Below are 19,402 nucleotides of genomic sequence, written 5' to 3'. Positions count from 1 at the left end.
GTGTGAGTGAGACGGAAGCTATCAATCAGTCTAGTTACTATACTATGGTCTATGCTTATAGGTCTCGTTACCAGGCCATAAAATCTACTAAAATAAAAAATCTTTGACTTTCAAGTTTCGTGATTCAAATTTCAATTCAATTCAACTTTATAGAAGTGTGCGACGGTTAGATGTGATAGCTGATATAAAGTTGTACTTTAGAATTCAAAGAGTTGCTCTAGAACTAGATCCCTAGGTTTAACAGGCGTTTAAGACCTAGTGCTGAAGTAATTTTCTTCGTTGGATTATTATTTAAACGTATTAAAATAAAGAAATCAATATGTTCTGGGGTGAGTATGCCGGCAACCATGTCACCACGTGTTTCGGATTTTTTCCCTTCAAGATGTATTTTATGGTATTGTTTCATTAACTGTTAAAATAAATACTTATTGAGTATTTTTCTCTTCATGAATTACTTCAATACTACTTAATATGTATTTTTTGCTTAGTTGCTTTAACTGGATTGGATTCAGATAGGTTCAGGCTAATACGTACACTAGTAGCTGAAGTATCTATGTTACGATTGTACCTAGTTATTTCATGAAGAAATAAACATGAATTTTTAGATTACTTGATGTTATTGAAATTGTTTAACCTTAAAAACCTTAAAAATATTTAATGTCCTTTTATAAGTACATACTTTTAAGTGAATAAATGTATCAATAAGCAGTGATGAGTTAATCATATATGTTCAATATTGTTTTTCTGCATAGGACTGATTATGGAGGCAAACAAACGGTACACCCAAGTGGTGGACAAACCATTTCACATCTCTCACGCTGCCATGGACACAGCAACTGGTGACAATGAACCGTGTCAAGTCATGGTTGTTGTTGACAACAAGAACTTCTTAGTGTGCACATTACAAAAAAACAAAACTGTTCAGATGCCACTAGACCTTTACTTCAAAACAGGGGAAAACATCTCCTTTTTGACAAATGGTAATTATTATGAATAAATATAAACATGCCGCTTATAAATTTAACATCTTTAAAGAATATCAATTTCTAAAATTTCAGGAAAATGCAATATTCATTTAACTGGCTATGTTGATCCTGAGTTTGATGATGAGGATGGTGAAGAAGAGGCAGAGGAAGAAGAAGAAGTGGAAGAGGAAGAAAAACCAGTTCCAACAAAGAACAAGAGAAAACTAGAAGCTGCCAAAGGTGATGGCACTGCCAGTAAGAAGCTTAAAGTAAGTATTTCACCGCCAATAGCCTAACCTAGTTGATAAAGACTGACAGTTCATCTTGTTCTCCCTAATTTTGAAATATTCTCTGTGAGATTAGGGAGGTAACAGCAATACACCTGTAGTTTACCAGGTGAATCTGTTACTTTTTTACTCTAAGATCTATTCTTGGAAATACTGAAGAAAGTCATAAAACAATATGTCTTCATTTTAAGCAGGCAAAAAAGGTGGCAGCTGATGACAGTTCTGATTCAGATGAAAGCAAAGATCAACTGCAGAAGTTTCTGAATGGCGAAGAACTTGAGACTGATGATAATGATGAAACCTTCAATGCTACTACTGAGGATGACAGGTATTATAATTAGTCATACTTGCAAGCCTTATAAAAGGTGTTGGTTTGCCTTGCAGTCATGGCAATCATTTGACACAAAAATACAGGATATATGGTATGGTCTGCATACCTATGAAATAAATAAAAATATAAGTAATACTAGTCGACAAAACTATGGCAAAATTTATTATTTAATTAAAAACTTTAAATTGAAAAAGTGAATCTTTCAAACAAAATAGATATTTAAATAAATATACTAAGAGATAGCAGTACTGTTTAGACGACATACATTCTGCCGTGATATATCTATATTGCCGTTATCTATCAAAACAATTATTCGAATAACTAGTCAAAAACGCGGTTTAAAACTTAAAACGTTGCTACTAATTAATGGCTACACCTTATTGAGTCGTAAAGGTATCAAAAAAATTATCAAATGAAGCACTTCTAAATGATGATTCTGAGATTTTGTAAATTTATTTTTTTTTTTATGAAAAAAACGTTTTTTGCGTTTTAGTCTATCTCCCGTGATATCAAAAGCTTCTAGAACGATAACTAAAATGCCGTTGCGTATAGCGTAATGGCGTTTTAGTGTTTCTTTTACATAAAAAAATATTGCCTATCATAACGCTAAAATAAATCACCTTACCGATTAATTAAAACGTCGTTAAGGTACATAACGTCGTTTTAGATTATCAATGATACTTTTCAAAACAGCTTTATGTGAGACTTTAGTACGATTAAGGGCCGTTCAGTCTAGAAAACTAAAAATGATTATATATTTTATAAGAAAATTCTTGCTAAAATGCGCCTAAGCTAAAAACCTTATAACTTAACGGCATTATAGCGCAGTAATATAAAAGTAGATAGTGCAACAAATCTTACAAAATTAAGTGAAGTGTAACAATAAAAAACAGCTTTTTTATCAAAATCAAAAATTTATTATATTTAAGCATTTGTTTATAATAGTAACTTTGTTGATATTCACTTAAAACTAGATTAACAGCTTCAAGTCCTTAAATCACATCAATTATTTGTACTTTAAATTTCAACATATTTTATCACTTACAAATATATTTAAAAGTCGTGTTTAAATAAAAAATACCTAACTAAAAACTTAAATGTTACAATAATTAAAATGAGATCTGAGAAAATTTATTACTAAATAACATAAATTTGAGTTTCTATATTAAAAAATCAATTCAATAGGTAAATCATATGAAATATATTCTAAAACCTATAACTAAGAAAACACGTGACATAAATTAATCAGTCTCAATAAACTTCCATTACGTCTATTTTTTAATTCTGTCAGAACTTGTACTTGAAGTTATATTTTCCTTTGTTGGTAAGTTTTTCCAAAATAACAGTTTGTGAGGGGGCATTATGTTAGATAATTTGTCAAGTATATCAGCTTTTCTTTTAGGTTCTATACATTTTGGTTCAGTCCTGTATTCTAATGTCATTATATTTGGATTTTTCAAATATTTATCGTTCATGAAACGGAGCGGTGTATATTCATCATCAAAATTATTCTTGTACATGAGATCATAACTTTTACGGATAAAACATACTTCACTCATATTTTTTAAATAAGCCCTCGGGTTAGATGTTTGGATTCTTCTGTCTGACACATAACTTGGAATATTCAAAAAGTTTTCTGGTGACATAGACTTTACAATTACTTTTGACTTATTAATAGAAGCTACACACTCTTCAAAATCTGGAAAATCGTAAAGTTTTCCTTTTTTCTTCATCGCCAACTCTACCTGATGGTGTACTTGATCACTACTCATGAAAGTGTGCCCTGGTTCAAAATAAAATAGTGTAATCTTTTCCGTAGAAATGGCGTCACTGTTAACCAAATGTATGAACATGGAGTATAATAGCCAATTTTTGTTTTGCGCGCTGCAATTATCAAGCCAGAGATGTACTTTAGTAACATCCCTATCTCTCAAAAGAAAATGATAAAATGCGGACATAATGTCTTCTTGTTTTCTGCCTGCAATGCCATCATGCCAGATAACCGTGAGAGGCTTTGATTCGGTGGTGATCTTGCCAAGTGGAGCAAAGGTCTGATTGTAAGCTGTAAGGCGCTGACAGAAAATTGCAGCTTTAAACGTCTCTAACCTGGGTAACATTATAACTTTTTCGAGATCTGCGCTATAGTACACTTGTGCACTATTTTGTGGTTCTTCTTTATGTGCTTTATACAGCTCCCGTGCCTTTTTGTATCTTTGGTGATGTTTATCCCAATCCGAACAAACTGTACACTCTGTAACTCTCTGTATAGTCGCGTCATGTGATGTATCCTTTTTGTGAAAATTATAAGCTTCACATATTTCACACTCTTCATTGCCAAGATCTGTAAAAGATATGTTCATCTTTTTGACGTGTGATCTGTATAAGCTGTATGAAATATTTTTATCGGGGTACCTCTCACAGAAATCTTTATGCATCTGAGTTATATTAATGTCGCTTGGTAAATAACGTCGCAAAGGTGCGTGTTCACGTCTGTAGTGTGGCTCTAATGGGTTGAACAATTCAACGTGCTGGTTAAGTAAATTCCGATTAAATGCCGGTGTTTTCTGGTGTTTTCCACGTTTATCCGTAGAAAGAGAACTAAACATTGTATGTAGGACCCTGTCATTAGTTTTCACGTACCCTAGAGTAGTAAGAAAAGATATTTTGCAAACCTCAATTCTGGTACCATCACGTTTTTTAAGCCCGAAAGTCCTTTTTGGTTTCCGTTTAGGTTCGCTTGTAATTTTTCTTTTTGGTATTGCTACACAAGTATGAGCTTCAACAAATGCATGTTGTTCCTGCCATGACATATCCCAATACGCTTTATTAATAGCTTCTCTCTCTTCTTGGTTCAACCGTATTGTACATTTTCTGAGACACTTATCATTGCATCCAGATTTAACATTATGCTCGAACTTTCTTTTATTAACAGCGTCTAATTTTCGCTGGAAAAGTGGAGTGATATATTTTTTTCGTTTACGTAACGGTTCAGACACTAAAGTTTGGGATTTTTCATGCGCAGGAGGGAGAATACACTTCTTTTTTTTTGTTAACCTTTGAGACACAAAAGGCATTGGACTTTCGGGTATTTCATTACTAGAATCATATGGACAGTAATCTTTATCACGAACGGAGTCGTCTGAATCAAAATCAATTGACTTGTGTAATATACCATCTTCAAGCGGAGATGTGTCTACGGGCATTAATTCATTGCATGTTAAATCAATTTCGATAGGTGTGTTGACGAGATGTTGTGTAACTGTTGGGCGGACTGTTTTTTCTTTGCATAAAACTCGTATTAAACTATTTGTGTTTAAACTCAACAAATGATGGGAGTTGTTTGATGTTGCGGTCTCACAAAACGTGTCAAAAACGCTGCAGGTCATTGAGTATGGTCTGGCATATATACTGTCAACATAGTTAAGTCCAGGCTCGGGTTCATTAAAATTTTGATCCTCAAAGTGATTGTTTGATGGCATTTCATAAGGACTCATAGGCTTTTTCTTAACCAAATGTAAAATTTTTTCGCTCTCTGGGAAAAAGCAGAATTGCTGTAACAATTAAAAAAATATATCAATTGGTAGGTCCTAACAAATAGTTATACTTGTACATAAAAATGGAAATATGAGTTTAATGACAGTGCGTGCATATAACAAACTAAAAATATTCTTAATCAACAAATTTGTTACATATATTAATCTTATAAAATATTATGTTAAGTAAAAATAAATAAAAATTGGCATACCTTATATCGCGATCAACCATCGCGTCGGAATTGGCGGGAACAATTATTATTTTGGAATCACGCGTCCTTCTCCAACAAGCGCTTGCGCCGTTATACGGCTCAAAATTTACCCCGACCGACCTGTGACATCGCATTTCGTACGCGATTATTATTACATGCCCTCCCCCCGCGAGAGCAGATAGCGGCATTGTTGTGTACTGATGTAGGATAACTGCGTTTTAGTGTAACTGTTACAGGCAAATATTTCTTATTTGATTTTGGGAATACCATTACTGGCTTGTAACAATACGAAAACTTCAAATATAAAATCATCACATATTAACCTTTAAAGCCGTTAAGCGGCGTTAAAGACATTAATGTCTAGCTTTTTCAGTTAACGACATTATTAGTTAACATAGTTAAACAGTTATATGAAAAAAAATATAACAATATAACCGTTAAAGTACTTTTACACCTTTAAAGTGTACGAAAAATGGTTAGCCGCAATCTAGAGAAAAAACCTAACGAACATTTTTTAAGAAAAATATGAGATATAGAACATTAGCGGCTGTGTAGACTCACAAAGTTACTTAACGGTATTCTTGTTAAGTACATTTATGAAAATAGCCTAATTTAACGGCATTTTTAGCATAACTATTTCAAAAACTAATAAAGTTATAGAAATCCCGCAAATACAGATGGATGGAGATTTTTTCTCTCATTAGTTTGGACTCATAAAGTAAAAATCTTCCTTATGTGGGATAACGGCATTTTAGTTATACCACGGCAGCATTGACCTCTGGATCGTCGGCTTTTTTTTGATTTTGACCTTTGATTTGTGGATAATTGCGATGACGAAATAAAAATTCTTATTAATAAGATGTTCATTCTTACGAACACTTTTATTTTGGTATAAATGAACTGAACTTTAACTTAAATATTGTGCATGTTGTTTTATATTCAAAAACACTCACCCATATTCGCAAACGTCATAGAAAAAATAAATATCAAATTCACCATAAAAGCAATAACAATTTACTAACTTAAAAACACAATTTACACATATACACACATACAGTAGTAGAAAGTGTCCATTTCAGCTTGATTCAATCAAAAGGCAAACACAAAATCTATTCGACCAGAAGACTCGCGGTACACTGGTCACTGATGAGTGATGACTGAAGTGGTGAACATTCAAATAACGAAAAAAATAAGTCTTTAATAGGGAAAACCTCACAATTATAGTTTATCGATACTTTTTAACATTATTTAGCAACCATTACCAAATACCTACCCAACGATAGGGTACAACTATTTTTATGTTATTTGAATGTTATTATAATTTTAATAAATTATAAATATAATGAACTTCTAGCAAGTATTTTTTTACGATTAAACTAACGAAACTACTGTTTTGTGAGTTGTGAGTGACTAAAAGGGTATTGGCAGAGTCATGCTGTCGTCCTATGACAACAGTATGATCGGACCAGACTCGTTCGGATTAAGTTCCTCACTCGCACAAAAAACCGTGAATAATAATATGGGTATGTGTGTTCGTTGGGGAGAATATCTGCTGTCAACGTTTCAGCAATTTCAAGGGTAGGGTGTACTCTCTGGCTGCGAGTAGATTTTGAAGACCACATCCAGTCATGTCTACAGGTCATCTGGAAGGTGTCAAGAAAGCCAAATTAGCTTTAAATCAGCTGGGGGTCATTAAAAGATCACAGTAATACTTCAAGCTGACATAGATTCTAGCGCTCTCCAAAAGCGCAGGAACACCACATACTGCCTGTATTGTTGTCATCTCTGGTCGGACGCACCCTAGTATCAGCTAGAACCTATTGCCCGCGTGCAACGCATAGCTGCTCGAATTGTCGGGGATCCAGTGCTCTGTGAACGGCTAGATCATTTGATGTTGCTGGAAGTTTTCCGAACGACTGCTTAAAAACGTTATTGTTATTTACTATTACTCCTTTGTTTATAATTATTATATGTTTTGAACTTAAGCAAAAAAAAAAAATTTAAATAAATTCATTTTCATTGCATTTCATTAAATACACTAAGTATTTTAGTAAGCGTAGTGCTTTAAGGTTTTTTACGATATTTCTAGAAACACTGTGCGCTAAGTATTTAAATTTTAATAGCTTTTTGAATCGGGTATTATTTCCTTTAAAAGAAGATTGTCGATAGATTGTGCCCTACCCTAAGCCTGTTCGCGTTCTTTCGCTGTAGGACGGTACGACGCGTTTGAAGTCACCGCGAGGAGCGAACAGGCAACATCGATTGTGTTCTATCCGACAAACGACCAGTGTCTTAGAACTTGAAGAGCATGGAATGGCAACATCGCATTTTGATGTGCAAAGATTAAAGTTCATTGAATCATTGAGTGTTGACCCAGTAACCCCGTGACCCGATTTTACAATGTACAGCATGTTAATATTCGCTCAAAATTAAAAGTCTACATTTTGACCTAATTAGTGCACCGATTTCGTTCATGTTTTGTATATCGTCAGCAAATTTTATAACAAGTATGTGGCTGTGTACAAGTATGTACATTTAATTCATAAATGTAAAAAACACACTGTATATTATATACAGTATGTTTTTATAAAATAATTCTATAAACATTTGCATGCAGTACAGTAGGTACGAGAGGTATATCAGTGAAATTTCAACAGCTAACTTAGGGACCTTATCCTCTTGAAGTCTGCAGTAAGTCTAAGAACTTTCTTAAAAGAATTTACAGTTGATCTATTACCACAAGATAAGATATATTATTAGTATTTGTTTAGTTAGTGAAGAACAGTAAAAATATTAAAAATACACAGAAGGTTGAACACAAGAATTAACAAATCCTACTCTGACATTGAAAAAAATTACAATCCTCACCTAAATTTCTATAAATGTGATGATGTGCAAATTAAATCCAAACTTGCCGGAGTAAATTGGGATGAAGTACTCAATAATATTAATATTAAAAATTATGTACAGTTTGGTACAGTCTAGCCCTATAAGGTTGCTTAAAAGTAAATATAAGCATCTGTATAAACATCCAAAAAATTTGAGGAACTATGACACTTTTTCCTAGTGAAAATAATAAGTCCATTACAAATTCATTAGGAAACAGAAAAAACATAAGAAATCTGTGTCTAACTTTTTTGGGCTTCAAGGGCAAAAAATTCTATAAATTAGTATTGTGTACCATATCACTTTTTGCAATCAACTTTCTGACAGTGACAATTCAATTTATTTTACTCATATTTTAGATATCTTTATTCAACCCCTTCAGAATCTACTGAGGTACACTTTAATTTTACCATTAGTAATATATTGGTTAATGTTGTACTGAAGCCAACATTTGAGATAAAATTAAAACCTAATAAAAATACCTGGACTTGATGGCATTCCCTTGACATGTCTTATCCATGGTTTGGAGGAGACAAGATTTTCTTATGTTTGATTTGTTTATATTGTTGCGTAGCAACGCTGCAACGTAAATGACGAGAATGTCAAACTTCAAGACATTGTTAATCTCAACAGCTCCGTCAGCAATACTCGTAGCTCAGCGGAAAATTGTTTTCTTTAGACACTGTAGACCCGGGTTCGATACACCTACCAGTGTATGGAATTTTTTGGGTTTTGTTAAGTTAATGGAAATTTCTAGTAAGTTCAGGATCAAATCGAACAGAAAAAAAGGGATGGAAAATGTGTAAGCAGGATAGAAATAGTTAAAAGAATTTTCTAGAACAATTTAAATTTTAAGATGGAATGGGAGAATCATTTTAAAAATAGAACAGATCCGGGGGTATATAAGCCGTACTAAGCGTGGCCTACGGCAGTTCTAGTTCGGTGCGGTGTGACGCGTTGATGGTACTGCCGCCCACAAGAGCAACAGCGGCAGACCGGCGAAGTGAAAGTTCAGAAAAAGTGAACGCAGATAAAAGACTCGTTCCTATAAGCGGAGTATTATTTCCAATCTCTGACCCACTCCCGTGTCAATATTAATACATACACATACTGTAAAAATAATAATTGTTCAATACCTACTTGGTAGCAGATACACACACGAAAACCAAAACAGTACAAAACTAAAAACGCGAGCATCCGGTTGTTTCGGAAAAAACAAATAGTTTTGTTAAAAAAAAACTAGTTTTGTACTGTGCTGTTGTATAACATTTTTAATCACATGTTCTCATATAAACTTGCGCTTCCGCTTTATCTTATAATGCTTTGCTTCTTTATGGTGTCCCCAGATGGCACTGTTTTTTTACTTGATTCAATAATATTGATTTATATGATAATAATGGGATGGTTAGCATAATTATGTAAACAAAATTAAATTTCCCTTTTTTAATAGTGATGATGAGTCTGGTGAATCTGATGATGAAGAAGAAGAAGAGGAGGAAGGTGAGGAAGAGCAGGAAGAAGCAAGTGATGACGAGATGGAGACATCTAAAGCTGACACAACACTGGATTCAAGTATTGATAAAAGTCAAATTGATATGTCCAAGTTGAGCAAGGCTCAGAAGAAAAGGCTGAAGAAGAAACTACAAAAGCAGAAACAAGCAAGCTCAGAAACACAAGTGAATGGAGTTGATAAGACCAAGGTAAGATCAAACCTTTATATCATAAATGAGAATATAATTCTTATTTTTAAACCAACTTATGGGAAGTGATCAGCTCTGAACACACATTCATGCAATACTAGACGTAACACAGTTTTGCCCGTATTTTAAAACATGCTTTTTTAAGGTATAGATAACACTATATTGTATAGTATGTGGTATAAAGTTCCATTAGTCACCTTAACCCTTTGATAATTGTTGAAAGTTAGAGGTTCTTTCACACTACGTCCTATTCCATATAATATATCCGTTTCAAACTATTTCTAATGGTTGACTGAAATAAATTGGATGACGGAAGCCGGATCTAGTGCGTGCGTAAACTACCATAGAAATTGTTCTACAACAACATCAGACCATATTTTAAAAGATTCGGATCGGACGTAGTGTGAAAGCACTCTTATAGTTACGGTGATTACAGTCAATTTATCTGAAAGCTAGTGAAACAATCTATTATAATAAGTGCAAATTATTTGATTTGTAGTTTTATTTTATTTTACACAGAAGGTCTGTGTAAAATCTTTCGACAAAAGTTGAAAAACAGTTATATTTTGGAATAAATGAAGATTTTCAAGGAAAACAATAATTGGTTTTGTTTATAAATGTTTTTAAGTGGTTTTATAATCAACTTTATTTGTTCTTTCGTTTCACCAAACTGAAATTTACATGCTTCATGATAATAATTTGTGATATTCCTGCAGAACGACACCCACGAAATAGATGATGAACAGAGATTGCATCTTTTATGAATAGTTGTTCAGTATCTAGACTTTATATTTATATACTGAACGATAGGAAATTTAATCTAGTTTATATTGAATAATAATACTTTGGTTAATTTATCAAACCAAATAACATATGAAGCAAAATATTGAGTAAGGTAGGAATTTCACGACATAAATTCGAAGATTTTAATTTTTTTATTATGTCGTGATTATCTACGTTTTCTGTTAAAAAAACCTTATTGTCATGTTAAAAAAAATAAAGACAGTTTGGCTATACTCATAGATTCCAAAATATTTACTATAATATTCTGAAATTAAATCTTGTCCTGAGTTGAGATCATGCCATCTGACTTGGACCTTCAATATATAACCAAGTAAATAATACTTTATTAATTTAATTTAATATTCTTAATAATAATCTTAATACGACTTTAGAAAGACAAAAAAGAACCTGAACAGAAGAAGGCTGATTCTAAGAAAGAGGCAAAAGAAGTTCCAGTGAGTGATAAGAAGGAAAAGAAATCACTAAGTGGTGGTGTGTTCATTGAAGATTTAAAGGTTGGCTCTGGTGCTGTTGCAAAGCCTGGGAAAACTGTTATGGTAATGAAATCATCATTATAAATAAAAATAATTGATTCAACACCAAAAGTGAATATTTGTGAGAAAAGCACTCTTAAATTGAAAATTGATATCTGTACCTTAAGCTCCTCCTACTTTGACATTTGTGCACAGCTTTATTTTTCAACATATACTAAAGCAATGAGGAAAAAATATATTTTTAAATCAAAACTTAAATTAAACTGCTTGTGGGTATCCTTACGATTTAATAAACTTCAAATTGGATGTAGTTCCTCAAAACGTTCCAAGCCATAAACATCACATTTTATGAAATTTGTGCTTAAAGTTTATTAAAAATTACTGTATTCCATACATGTGGGTTGGGCTACTAAGTCATGGTGTCATTTAAATGGTGACAGTAGGGCTGCCATTTTTTGACAGACCGTTAATTTGAATCACGTGACCAGTTTTATGTTTTTAACTAAATTTCGTCATGATTGCGGTCTGGAACATTTTCTGGAATTTCATCCAATTAATAAGGAAGTTTTTTTCACAATATTTAAGATTATTTGCTGTCATCATCTTAGCCCTGCCATTATGGCCATCATAAATTTTAAAGCTATTGTAGTAGTTTGTTTATGTATCCAAATATTTAAAGAAAACACTTTAAGGAATTGTCAGGATTTTTTTTTTATGGAATAGGAGGACAAACGAGCGTACGGGTCACCTGTTGTTAAGTGGTCACCGCCGCCCACAATCTCTTGCAACACCAGAGGAATCACAGGAGCGTTGCCGGCCTTTAAGGAAGGTGTACGCGCTTTTTTTTAAGGTACCCATGTATCGTCCCGGAAACACCGCACAAGGAAGCTCATTCCACAGCTTTGTAGTACGTGGAAGAAAGCTCCTTGAAAACCGCACTGTGGAGGACCGCCACACATCCAGATGGTGAGGATGATATCCTAACTTGTGGCGTGTCGTGCGAAGGTGGAATTCGGCGGCAGGAATCAGGTTAAACAGCTCTTCGGAACACTCCCCGTGGTGAATGCGGTAGAAGACACACAATGAAGCGACGTCTCTACGCAACGCCAAGTGATCCAGCCGTCCAGGATTTTTAATTTTGATCCAATAATTTATGTGCAGTTACCACCTACATGCATTTTAATGCTTTACAAAGAATTTTGTTTTCAATTATTTCATAAGAAACAATATTTAAACCCATAGAAAGATTTTTTAAAGAGTATGGTTATAAGAAACATCTTCTTAAAAACCATTTAACCGTCTCAATTTAAATGCAGGTATACTATGAAGGTAAATTAAAACAAAACAACAAGATGTTTGACAGCCATCAGAAGGGCCCTGGGTTCAAGTTCCGTCTTGGTGCTAAAGAGGTGATTTCTGGATGGGATGTTGGTGTAGCCGGCATGAAAGTTGGTGGCAAGAGGAAAATTGTATGTCCACCCGCCATGGCGTAAGTGTTTTACATTTTGTTTCAAATATTAACACAAATAGTTAAGGATTGTTAGGAACAATAGTTTACCATAGCTTTTCACTACAGATATAAGATTTGCCTTTGGGTCTGTTGGTGTTCTGAGTAGCTGTGGTAGTATTAAATTCTAAAATATAACACACAGTGGAAGAAGTGTATTAAAATGTGAAAACTCAGCTCAGCTATATTCACTAAACAACATGAATTAAATATTTCTTATGAATAAATGAATACTACACTCACGAGAGAGTGGGCCTCTGAGCTGCCCTCATGCCTGTACAAAAATTTTAAATAATGTGGAAATGAAAATTATCATATCTTCAAAACTAACAATTTTGTTGAAACAAAACTTTCTTTACGTTTCTAGGCATATATTCATACTTATAAAGTATTAAGTGATTTAACATAAGTACTTACTTTGTAGTGGTATTTTTCACTATGTCAGCAATATAATATAGAAGGGGTGATGCTATGGAATGCAGAGGTTTGTTATCTTTGCCTGCTCACTTTATGGAAGATTGTTATGTTTTGTGTGTATAAAATATTATCTTTGAATTACAGGTACGGTGCTAAAGGATCGCCACCGGTGATTCCACCAAATTCCACATTAGTTTTTGAAGTTGAATTGAAGAACGTTAAATAGAATACTATCAGATACACGGAGTTTGCTTGTAGAACTAAAACATTGACTACTGACATATTCCATGTTTGATTTTGCACGTTACATTTGGTGTTTGAATGTTGATTGATGCCATCAGTTTATATACTGTTAAAAAACCAGTTATTGATTCCAGTTGTTTGTCGTTTTCTTTAATACTTTGTTTAATATGACCGTTTCACCCAGCTGAAATAGAAATCAACACACCAATTTTATTTTCTTTAAATCTTAATGTTATATAGTTGGATATATGTTATAATATGTTTCAGGGTTATAACATTGACTATCATAATGACTGGTTTTAAAAGCATTATTGATAAGATAATTTTTAAGTGTATTAAATAAGTAAATTTTTAATTTGAAATATTCTTTTATTTTCTATATTTAATACAACCTTGATGCCTTTAATGTGAGAGTTATTCTAGATAGTAAAGGTAGTCCTTAAGAATCACATCTAGTTGTTTCAAACTATAGGATGTCAGTGATAATTATACTACTCATAAATTTTAACTGGCATAAGTTCATGCAATACATTTTTATTTATACGCGATTTTGTTTTAACAAAAATAATATTAAATAAAAAATGTTGTCACACAGACAACTGATAGAAGTAAAAACCTTAACCAACAATAATTTTCGCTCTTCTACTGATAAATAATAATAATCTTTATGTAGGTAATATATCATTTGTTAGTCTGTTAGTTATAAAAGATTTTACAGACTCTAATTCGTCATTTATTCATTTACTGGTGGACGGAAATATATGTATATATTTTATCCACCCCTGAAGATATTCCCACACTATTATTTCATTCTGAAATGCACAATCAAAACGGCAGGATATACATTTCAGTAAGTATGCCTTTGGCACTGCCACACAGACATGTTAGCATTGACGCACACGTTGCGAATGATTGCGTAGAAGCCGTCCACTCGATTTCCTGTAAACATTGCACTACAGTGTAACACTTGTTATTTTGCTCCTAAGAATTGAGTTCTGTTACTTTGTCATGGATTCCGTAATCAGAACCTAACCAAACTTACCAAACTATCTTTGAAGGATATCCTTTCCAATAAAAAAAGAATCGAAATCGGTTGGCGCGATATTAACTATCATCCACTTTGCTATACGTATGTATTATAGCAAATTTAAGACTTATGGTTTTGTCATGGATACCATTGTCAGATTTGGACCAAATTACAATGGGACCACACGGGAAGCACCAGCTTTCAAATTAATTATATAATAAAACCAGAATTATCAAAATCGGTTCACCCAGTAGAAAGTTTTGAGGTAACAAACATAAAAAAAACATACGAATTGAGAATCTCCTCCTCGTTTGAAGTCGGTTTTTTTAACCGACTTCAAAAGAGGAGGAGATTCTTTAAATGTAATGTTGCATCATCCAAACACATCCCAAATATGTACATTAAGGCATTATGCGTGCATTTTATTAGCGATTTAAGAATATATTTTAATTTTAAGAAACTCAGGTAGGCAAGGTTTCGCGTTCAAATTGTTTGTATTTTTCCAAATGCACACACATCAAAAAAGTCTAAGCAACAAATGATATTTCAAATTTACCATTTATATTAATTAATTTCTAAGTCTTTATTCACTCAAAGTGCATAGGTATGTAAACTTTTTTGTTATTGATGACATACTGACTGGTTGTAAAAAAAAATTTCGATTATGTTTTGATTTTTTCATAAAATTATATTGGAAGGGAATTTGTTTGAATTTAGTGCGTTTTTATTGCTACGTTTAGTCTTGATTTTATAATTTTACCAACCATTTAAATAAAGTTAGCGACAAAATTGAATTGTTAGATAGTCTTTACGTCATGGAGCGACGTCATTTGACGGCTAATGGAATGCAAAGAGCTGCAGGGATGTTGCAAGCGGGAAGTAATCTCAGGTATCTCGGCATTTTGGCATTCATAGAATTCAAGTGATTTGTCGTCTTTGGCAGCGCTACCATAATACAAGGGAGCCCGCTGAACAGCATTCAGGTCGTAAAAGGAGTACAACCACTCGGCAAAACCGGTACATACAACTGACTGCAAGACGCCAGCCGATGTTAACCGCTCGAGAGATAAGTTTGAGACTTCAAACTTTAAGTGGTGTTGATGTAAGTCCCCAAACTGTGCGAAATCGACTGCATGAGTACGGCCTATGAGCTCTACGCCCAATTAGGTGCCCACCGATACGTCACGGGAATCGCGCTCGTCGAAATGAATGGTGTAGAGTACGCAGAACATGGACCCAGGAACAATGGGATAAAATTGTTTTCCGATGAGTCGGGATTCGGGTTTAGGCCTGATACAAGAAGGGTGTCCATCAGCCCGGAAATACTGAAAGGCTCAGGGGCAATCAGGAAGTTCATCCATACAGCGGCTCAAGAGTTATGGTATGGGCGGGTATTATGAAGAACAGGCGAACTGAGCTCGATTTTGTAATGGAAACATGAACGCTGAAAATAACGTTGAGGATATTCTCAGACCTTATGTCTATCCATTTGCAAAAACCTTTGGCTCCGATTTTACGTTAATACATGCGTTCACATACAGCTCGGCGAACCAGTCAATACTTGGCAACGGAGAACGTCCGGGTATTGCCCTGGCCTGCACAATCGCCAGACCTCAACCCCATCGAGCACGCATGGAAAATGCTCCAGAGACGTGTTTTGAAGGACTTGGACCGAGTGACAACAACCCAACAGCTCAAGGATTTTCTACAATTCCATTGGGAGCAAATACCGCAAGATGACATAAACAGTCTCATTAATTCAATGAATAATCGTTGCAGACAAGTTCTGAATAGCAGAGGAGGCCATACTTTGTATAAAATTATCCTATTATTTCACAATAAATTCATTTTCTTTAGAAATTTCATTTTGTTAAAAAAATGTTTAGTTGCTTATGTACCTTAGTTTCTGCAGGATAATCTAATATTGTTTATTTCTGTTAAAATAAATGTCGGTAGCTACTACACATTGAACTGTTTTTGAGCTGCTGTGTAATACAGATATATTATGTATTACAGAAAATTGGCGTAAGTCATCAGCTGCAGTTTAGGTTTAGTAGTACATAAAGTACTCAGTTCGTTTTGTAGCTCTTGTTATGCCTTTTACTTGTTTCATCAATTAACTCAAAAGAGCTGTGAACTGAGTAATTGCTTAATATTAATCTTATTAACGGGCGTCTAAAGTAGATTTAAGAAAAAACTTAGTATGTTTTAGTCAAAAAATTCTTAATTTTTTTTATCAGTTCAGCATAGGTTAGGGTTGAAAGTCAAGTCAATAGAGATTTGTCATGTTGCAGCACAGTACTTATATAGTGTAAAAATTTCCTTGAATGTATCTTGTTTTGAAGAGATAAACTGGACCCAGCACTTAAAAGTCCTGCTTGCTTCTAGGTGTGAGTTACAGGAGTACCTCCAGTTTTGACAATTTTTACCAGTGGGATCCTTTGCCGTTGGATTATGGGTACCACAATTGCACCGATTTCTGCCGTGATGCGTAAACATTATTGTGTTTCGGTCTGAAGGGTAACAGAAGCCGTTGGTAGTGAAATTACTGGGCAAATGAGTACCTAACATCTTATGTCTCAAGGCGAAGAGCGCAATTGAAGTGCCACTCAGATTTTTTTGGGTTTTTCAAGAATCCTGTGTGGCACCGCATTGTAATGGGCAGAGTGTATCAATTACAATCAGCGGAACATCCTGCTTGTCTTATCCCTTATTTAAATAAAAAAAAAATAGTTACCTGGAACTCTTTTGGGTTGACTGATAGATTTTCAATGATGAATTTGTTACTTCACATACATCATTGGCAAACTTTCCACATATCAACATACATACATTGTTTGCATAACCTACATTATGGTAGAGATTTATATTGTGGGTGGCAATCAGATTCTTTACCACCAAGTCCCATAAAGGTGTAAGATTAGACACCACCTTGGGGGCAAGTCCTGTCACTGTATTGATTTTGTAAAAAGGGTTCACCTGTTTACAATAAATAAATAATAGATTGCCTGTGAAGCCTGACCAGTCTCAACATTTTATAATACATAGGCATGTTAAAATATAAAAAACTGTTAGAGGAAAACCAACATTAGACATTAATTAATTAATGATAACAAAGTTAATTAATATACAATATTTAAGGAACACAAGAAGTGTAAAAAGAATATCTGAAAGATGACAGTTTTCATAATTGTATGATAATCATATTTTTTTTTTTTATATAAGCACCCGCCATCACAGGGTGTTATTGCTTTGTCCCCTGATATTAGTTCAAGGATTGGAATGGATAGGGATTGTTTATTTATCTTTAGTCTTAAATACTAGTTACTTATAAAAAAATTCTTACTTGCTACAACAATATCTAATATTATTATAATGAGTGGCTTAACAGAATTGAGCTTCTGTTTGCACGTTTTTAATCGTATATAATATTGTCTTATTCTAGTCCTAGTCATCTTATCTACTATATTACAATCATTTGATACATGTGTTTAACTACTTATACTTTTTATTATACTACATGTTGCTTGCTAATTTTATATAATTAATATTATAGTGTATAGAAAGACTTATGTACTATTTCTCTTATTTACCATTCTACAAATTCTCAAGCAATACTCCATAAATATTTTCGAACTATGCTTATTGAGCAGAAGGGCGTGTAGATTTTCTGTTTTTATATTATCATATTGCCCTTATTTTGATAATCATATTACCCTTATTTTAAAATTTTAAGCCATTTAAAGTGGAAGTTTTTTATTAGTAGTATTTAGATCAAATCTTTTAAAAATAAAAATAATATTGATCCTTACATAAAAAGTACATGGAACAATTTGAACATTTTGGACAATGATTAAATTACATGAAAATAAAAACAACAGGAAGTGGAACAGTAATAGAATTTAATACTCAAGGTCATTTTTATACATGGTTCACATAAACAATAAATAATGTAAATAATTAGCTAGATATAAAGCAAAATATGCATTAATCAGACTTTAACCTAACATCGGATGGGGCCTCTGACGTTTTAGTATCTTTTTTCTTATAAGCACAAACTCCACCCTCACATTTAAATGGGAATTCAGTTGTCACATTTCCTTCAGCATCTTTTACAGCCCATGGATTCCAAAAACGCAAAACATAAGGCTGTATAAACTTATGCCATAAAAACAGCAAAACAGGAATTATGAAGCAAGGCACACACACCATTGTTATGAAATTTAAATTTAAAATCGAGTACACTGTGAAACTAGTAAATAACTTGTATTCTTTGACTGTAATGCTCAAATCAACACACAATGTAGGAGCTAACTCACAGAACACTATTATTCTAATGAGACTCAACTGAAACAATAAAGTTGCAATTAATAATCAATTTTAAATTGAAGATTTTGTTTATTCATTAGTGAATGAAGATTTTAGATTTAGACTATTGTATTGTTTATGTTGTGACAGATGACAACTGACCAACTAACGACTTGACATTTTTGCTCAGTGACAGTTTCTGACTATTCACTCGACAGTCGACAGTTTCAGGCATAGATTATTTAGTGTCAATAGCTGCAATGGGCCACGCCAATTGGCGTGGTGCGATGGAGTTTCGATCGTTTGGAATTCCATTTTTTCTTAACACCCAGCAATCGAAATGGTTAGTGGGATTTTGACATTCACGAGCGGATTTTTAAGTTCACGAGCCGTGAATGGGGGTTTTACGGGTACTGAGATGTCTAATCTAAGGCTGCGCGTATATTAAGAAGACGATAACAACTTCTACGCGTGTGTCTACAGGTTCCATGGTGGTAATGCAGACATTTGACTTCATAGAGAATCGACAACAATCTCAGTCGACACCCCTCTCGGAAGTTCTGGTCGTTGTAGAAAGCTGCTCTGCACTACAACCAGCCGTCCCTGCTGCCGTTGCACATGAGGAACGACACTCTGGCCCATACGGAAAAAGAGAAAGCCGATCTTCTGTGATTTTTGCCTCCAACTTGACTCTTGACGACAACGGAAT

The 19,402-nt window shown here is 33.8% G+C and overlaps 2 protein-coding genes across 3 annotated transcripts; one reads left to right on the top strand and one right to left on the bottom strand.

The window, feature by feature from the left end:
* Nucleotides 1-135: 135 nt before the first annotated feature.
* LOC126967609 (46 kDa FK506-binding nuclear protein) lies at nt 136-13,720 on the top strand. 2 transcript variants are annotated; one of them, XM_050812136.1, is made up of 8 exons: nt 136-329; nt 753-980; nt 1,059-1,234; nt 1,447-1,580; nt 9,665-9,914; nt 11,090-11,254; nt 12,508-12,680; nt 13,260-13,720. In XM_050812136.1, the coding sequence occupies exons 1-8, from the start codon at nt 320-322 to the stop codon at nt 13,339-13,341; spliced, it is 1,218 nt and encodes a 405-aa protein (XP_050668093.1). In that variant the 5' UTR covers nt 136-319; the 3' UTR covers nt 13,342-13,720. The 2 variants fall into 2 exon arrangements, with proteins under 2 accessions (XP_050668093.1, XP_050668092.1); XM_050812135.1 differs by having other exon boundaries at nt 1,444-1,580.
* A 4,550-nt stretch (nt 13,721-18,270) lies between these two features.
* Nucleotides 18,271-18,851, bottom strand: LOC126967509 (UPF0729 protein AAEL015238). Its single transcript, XM_050812001.1, has one exon. It carries the CDS (start codon nt 18,595-18,597, stop codon nt 18,373-18,375), a length of 225 nt encoding a protein of 74 aa, XP_050667958.1. The 5' UTR covers nt 18,598-18,851; the 3' UTR covers nt 18,271-18,372.
* Nucleotides 18,852-19,402: the final 551 nt, after the last annotated feature.

This window comes from Leptidea sinapis, chromosome 13 (genome assembly GCF_905404315.1).
Source record: "Leptidea sinapis chromosome 13, ilLepSina1.1, whole genome shotgun sequence".
Taxonomy (NCBI): domain Eukaryota; kingdom Metazoa; phylum Arthropoda; class Insecta; order Lepidoptera; family Pieridae; genus Leptidea; species Leptidea sinapis.
Note: the sequence above shows the minus strand (reverse complement) of the source record. Positions and strands in the feature narration are given on the sequence as shown.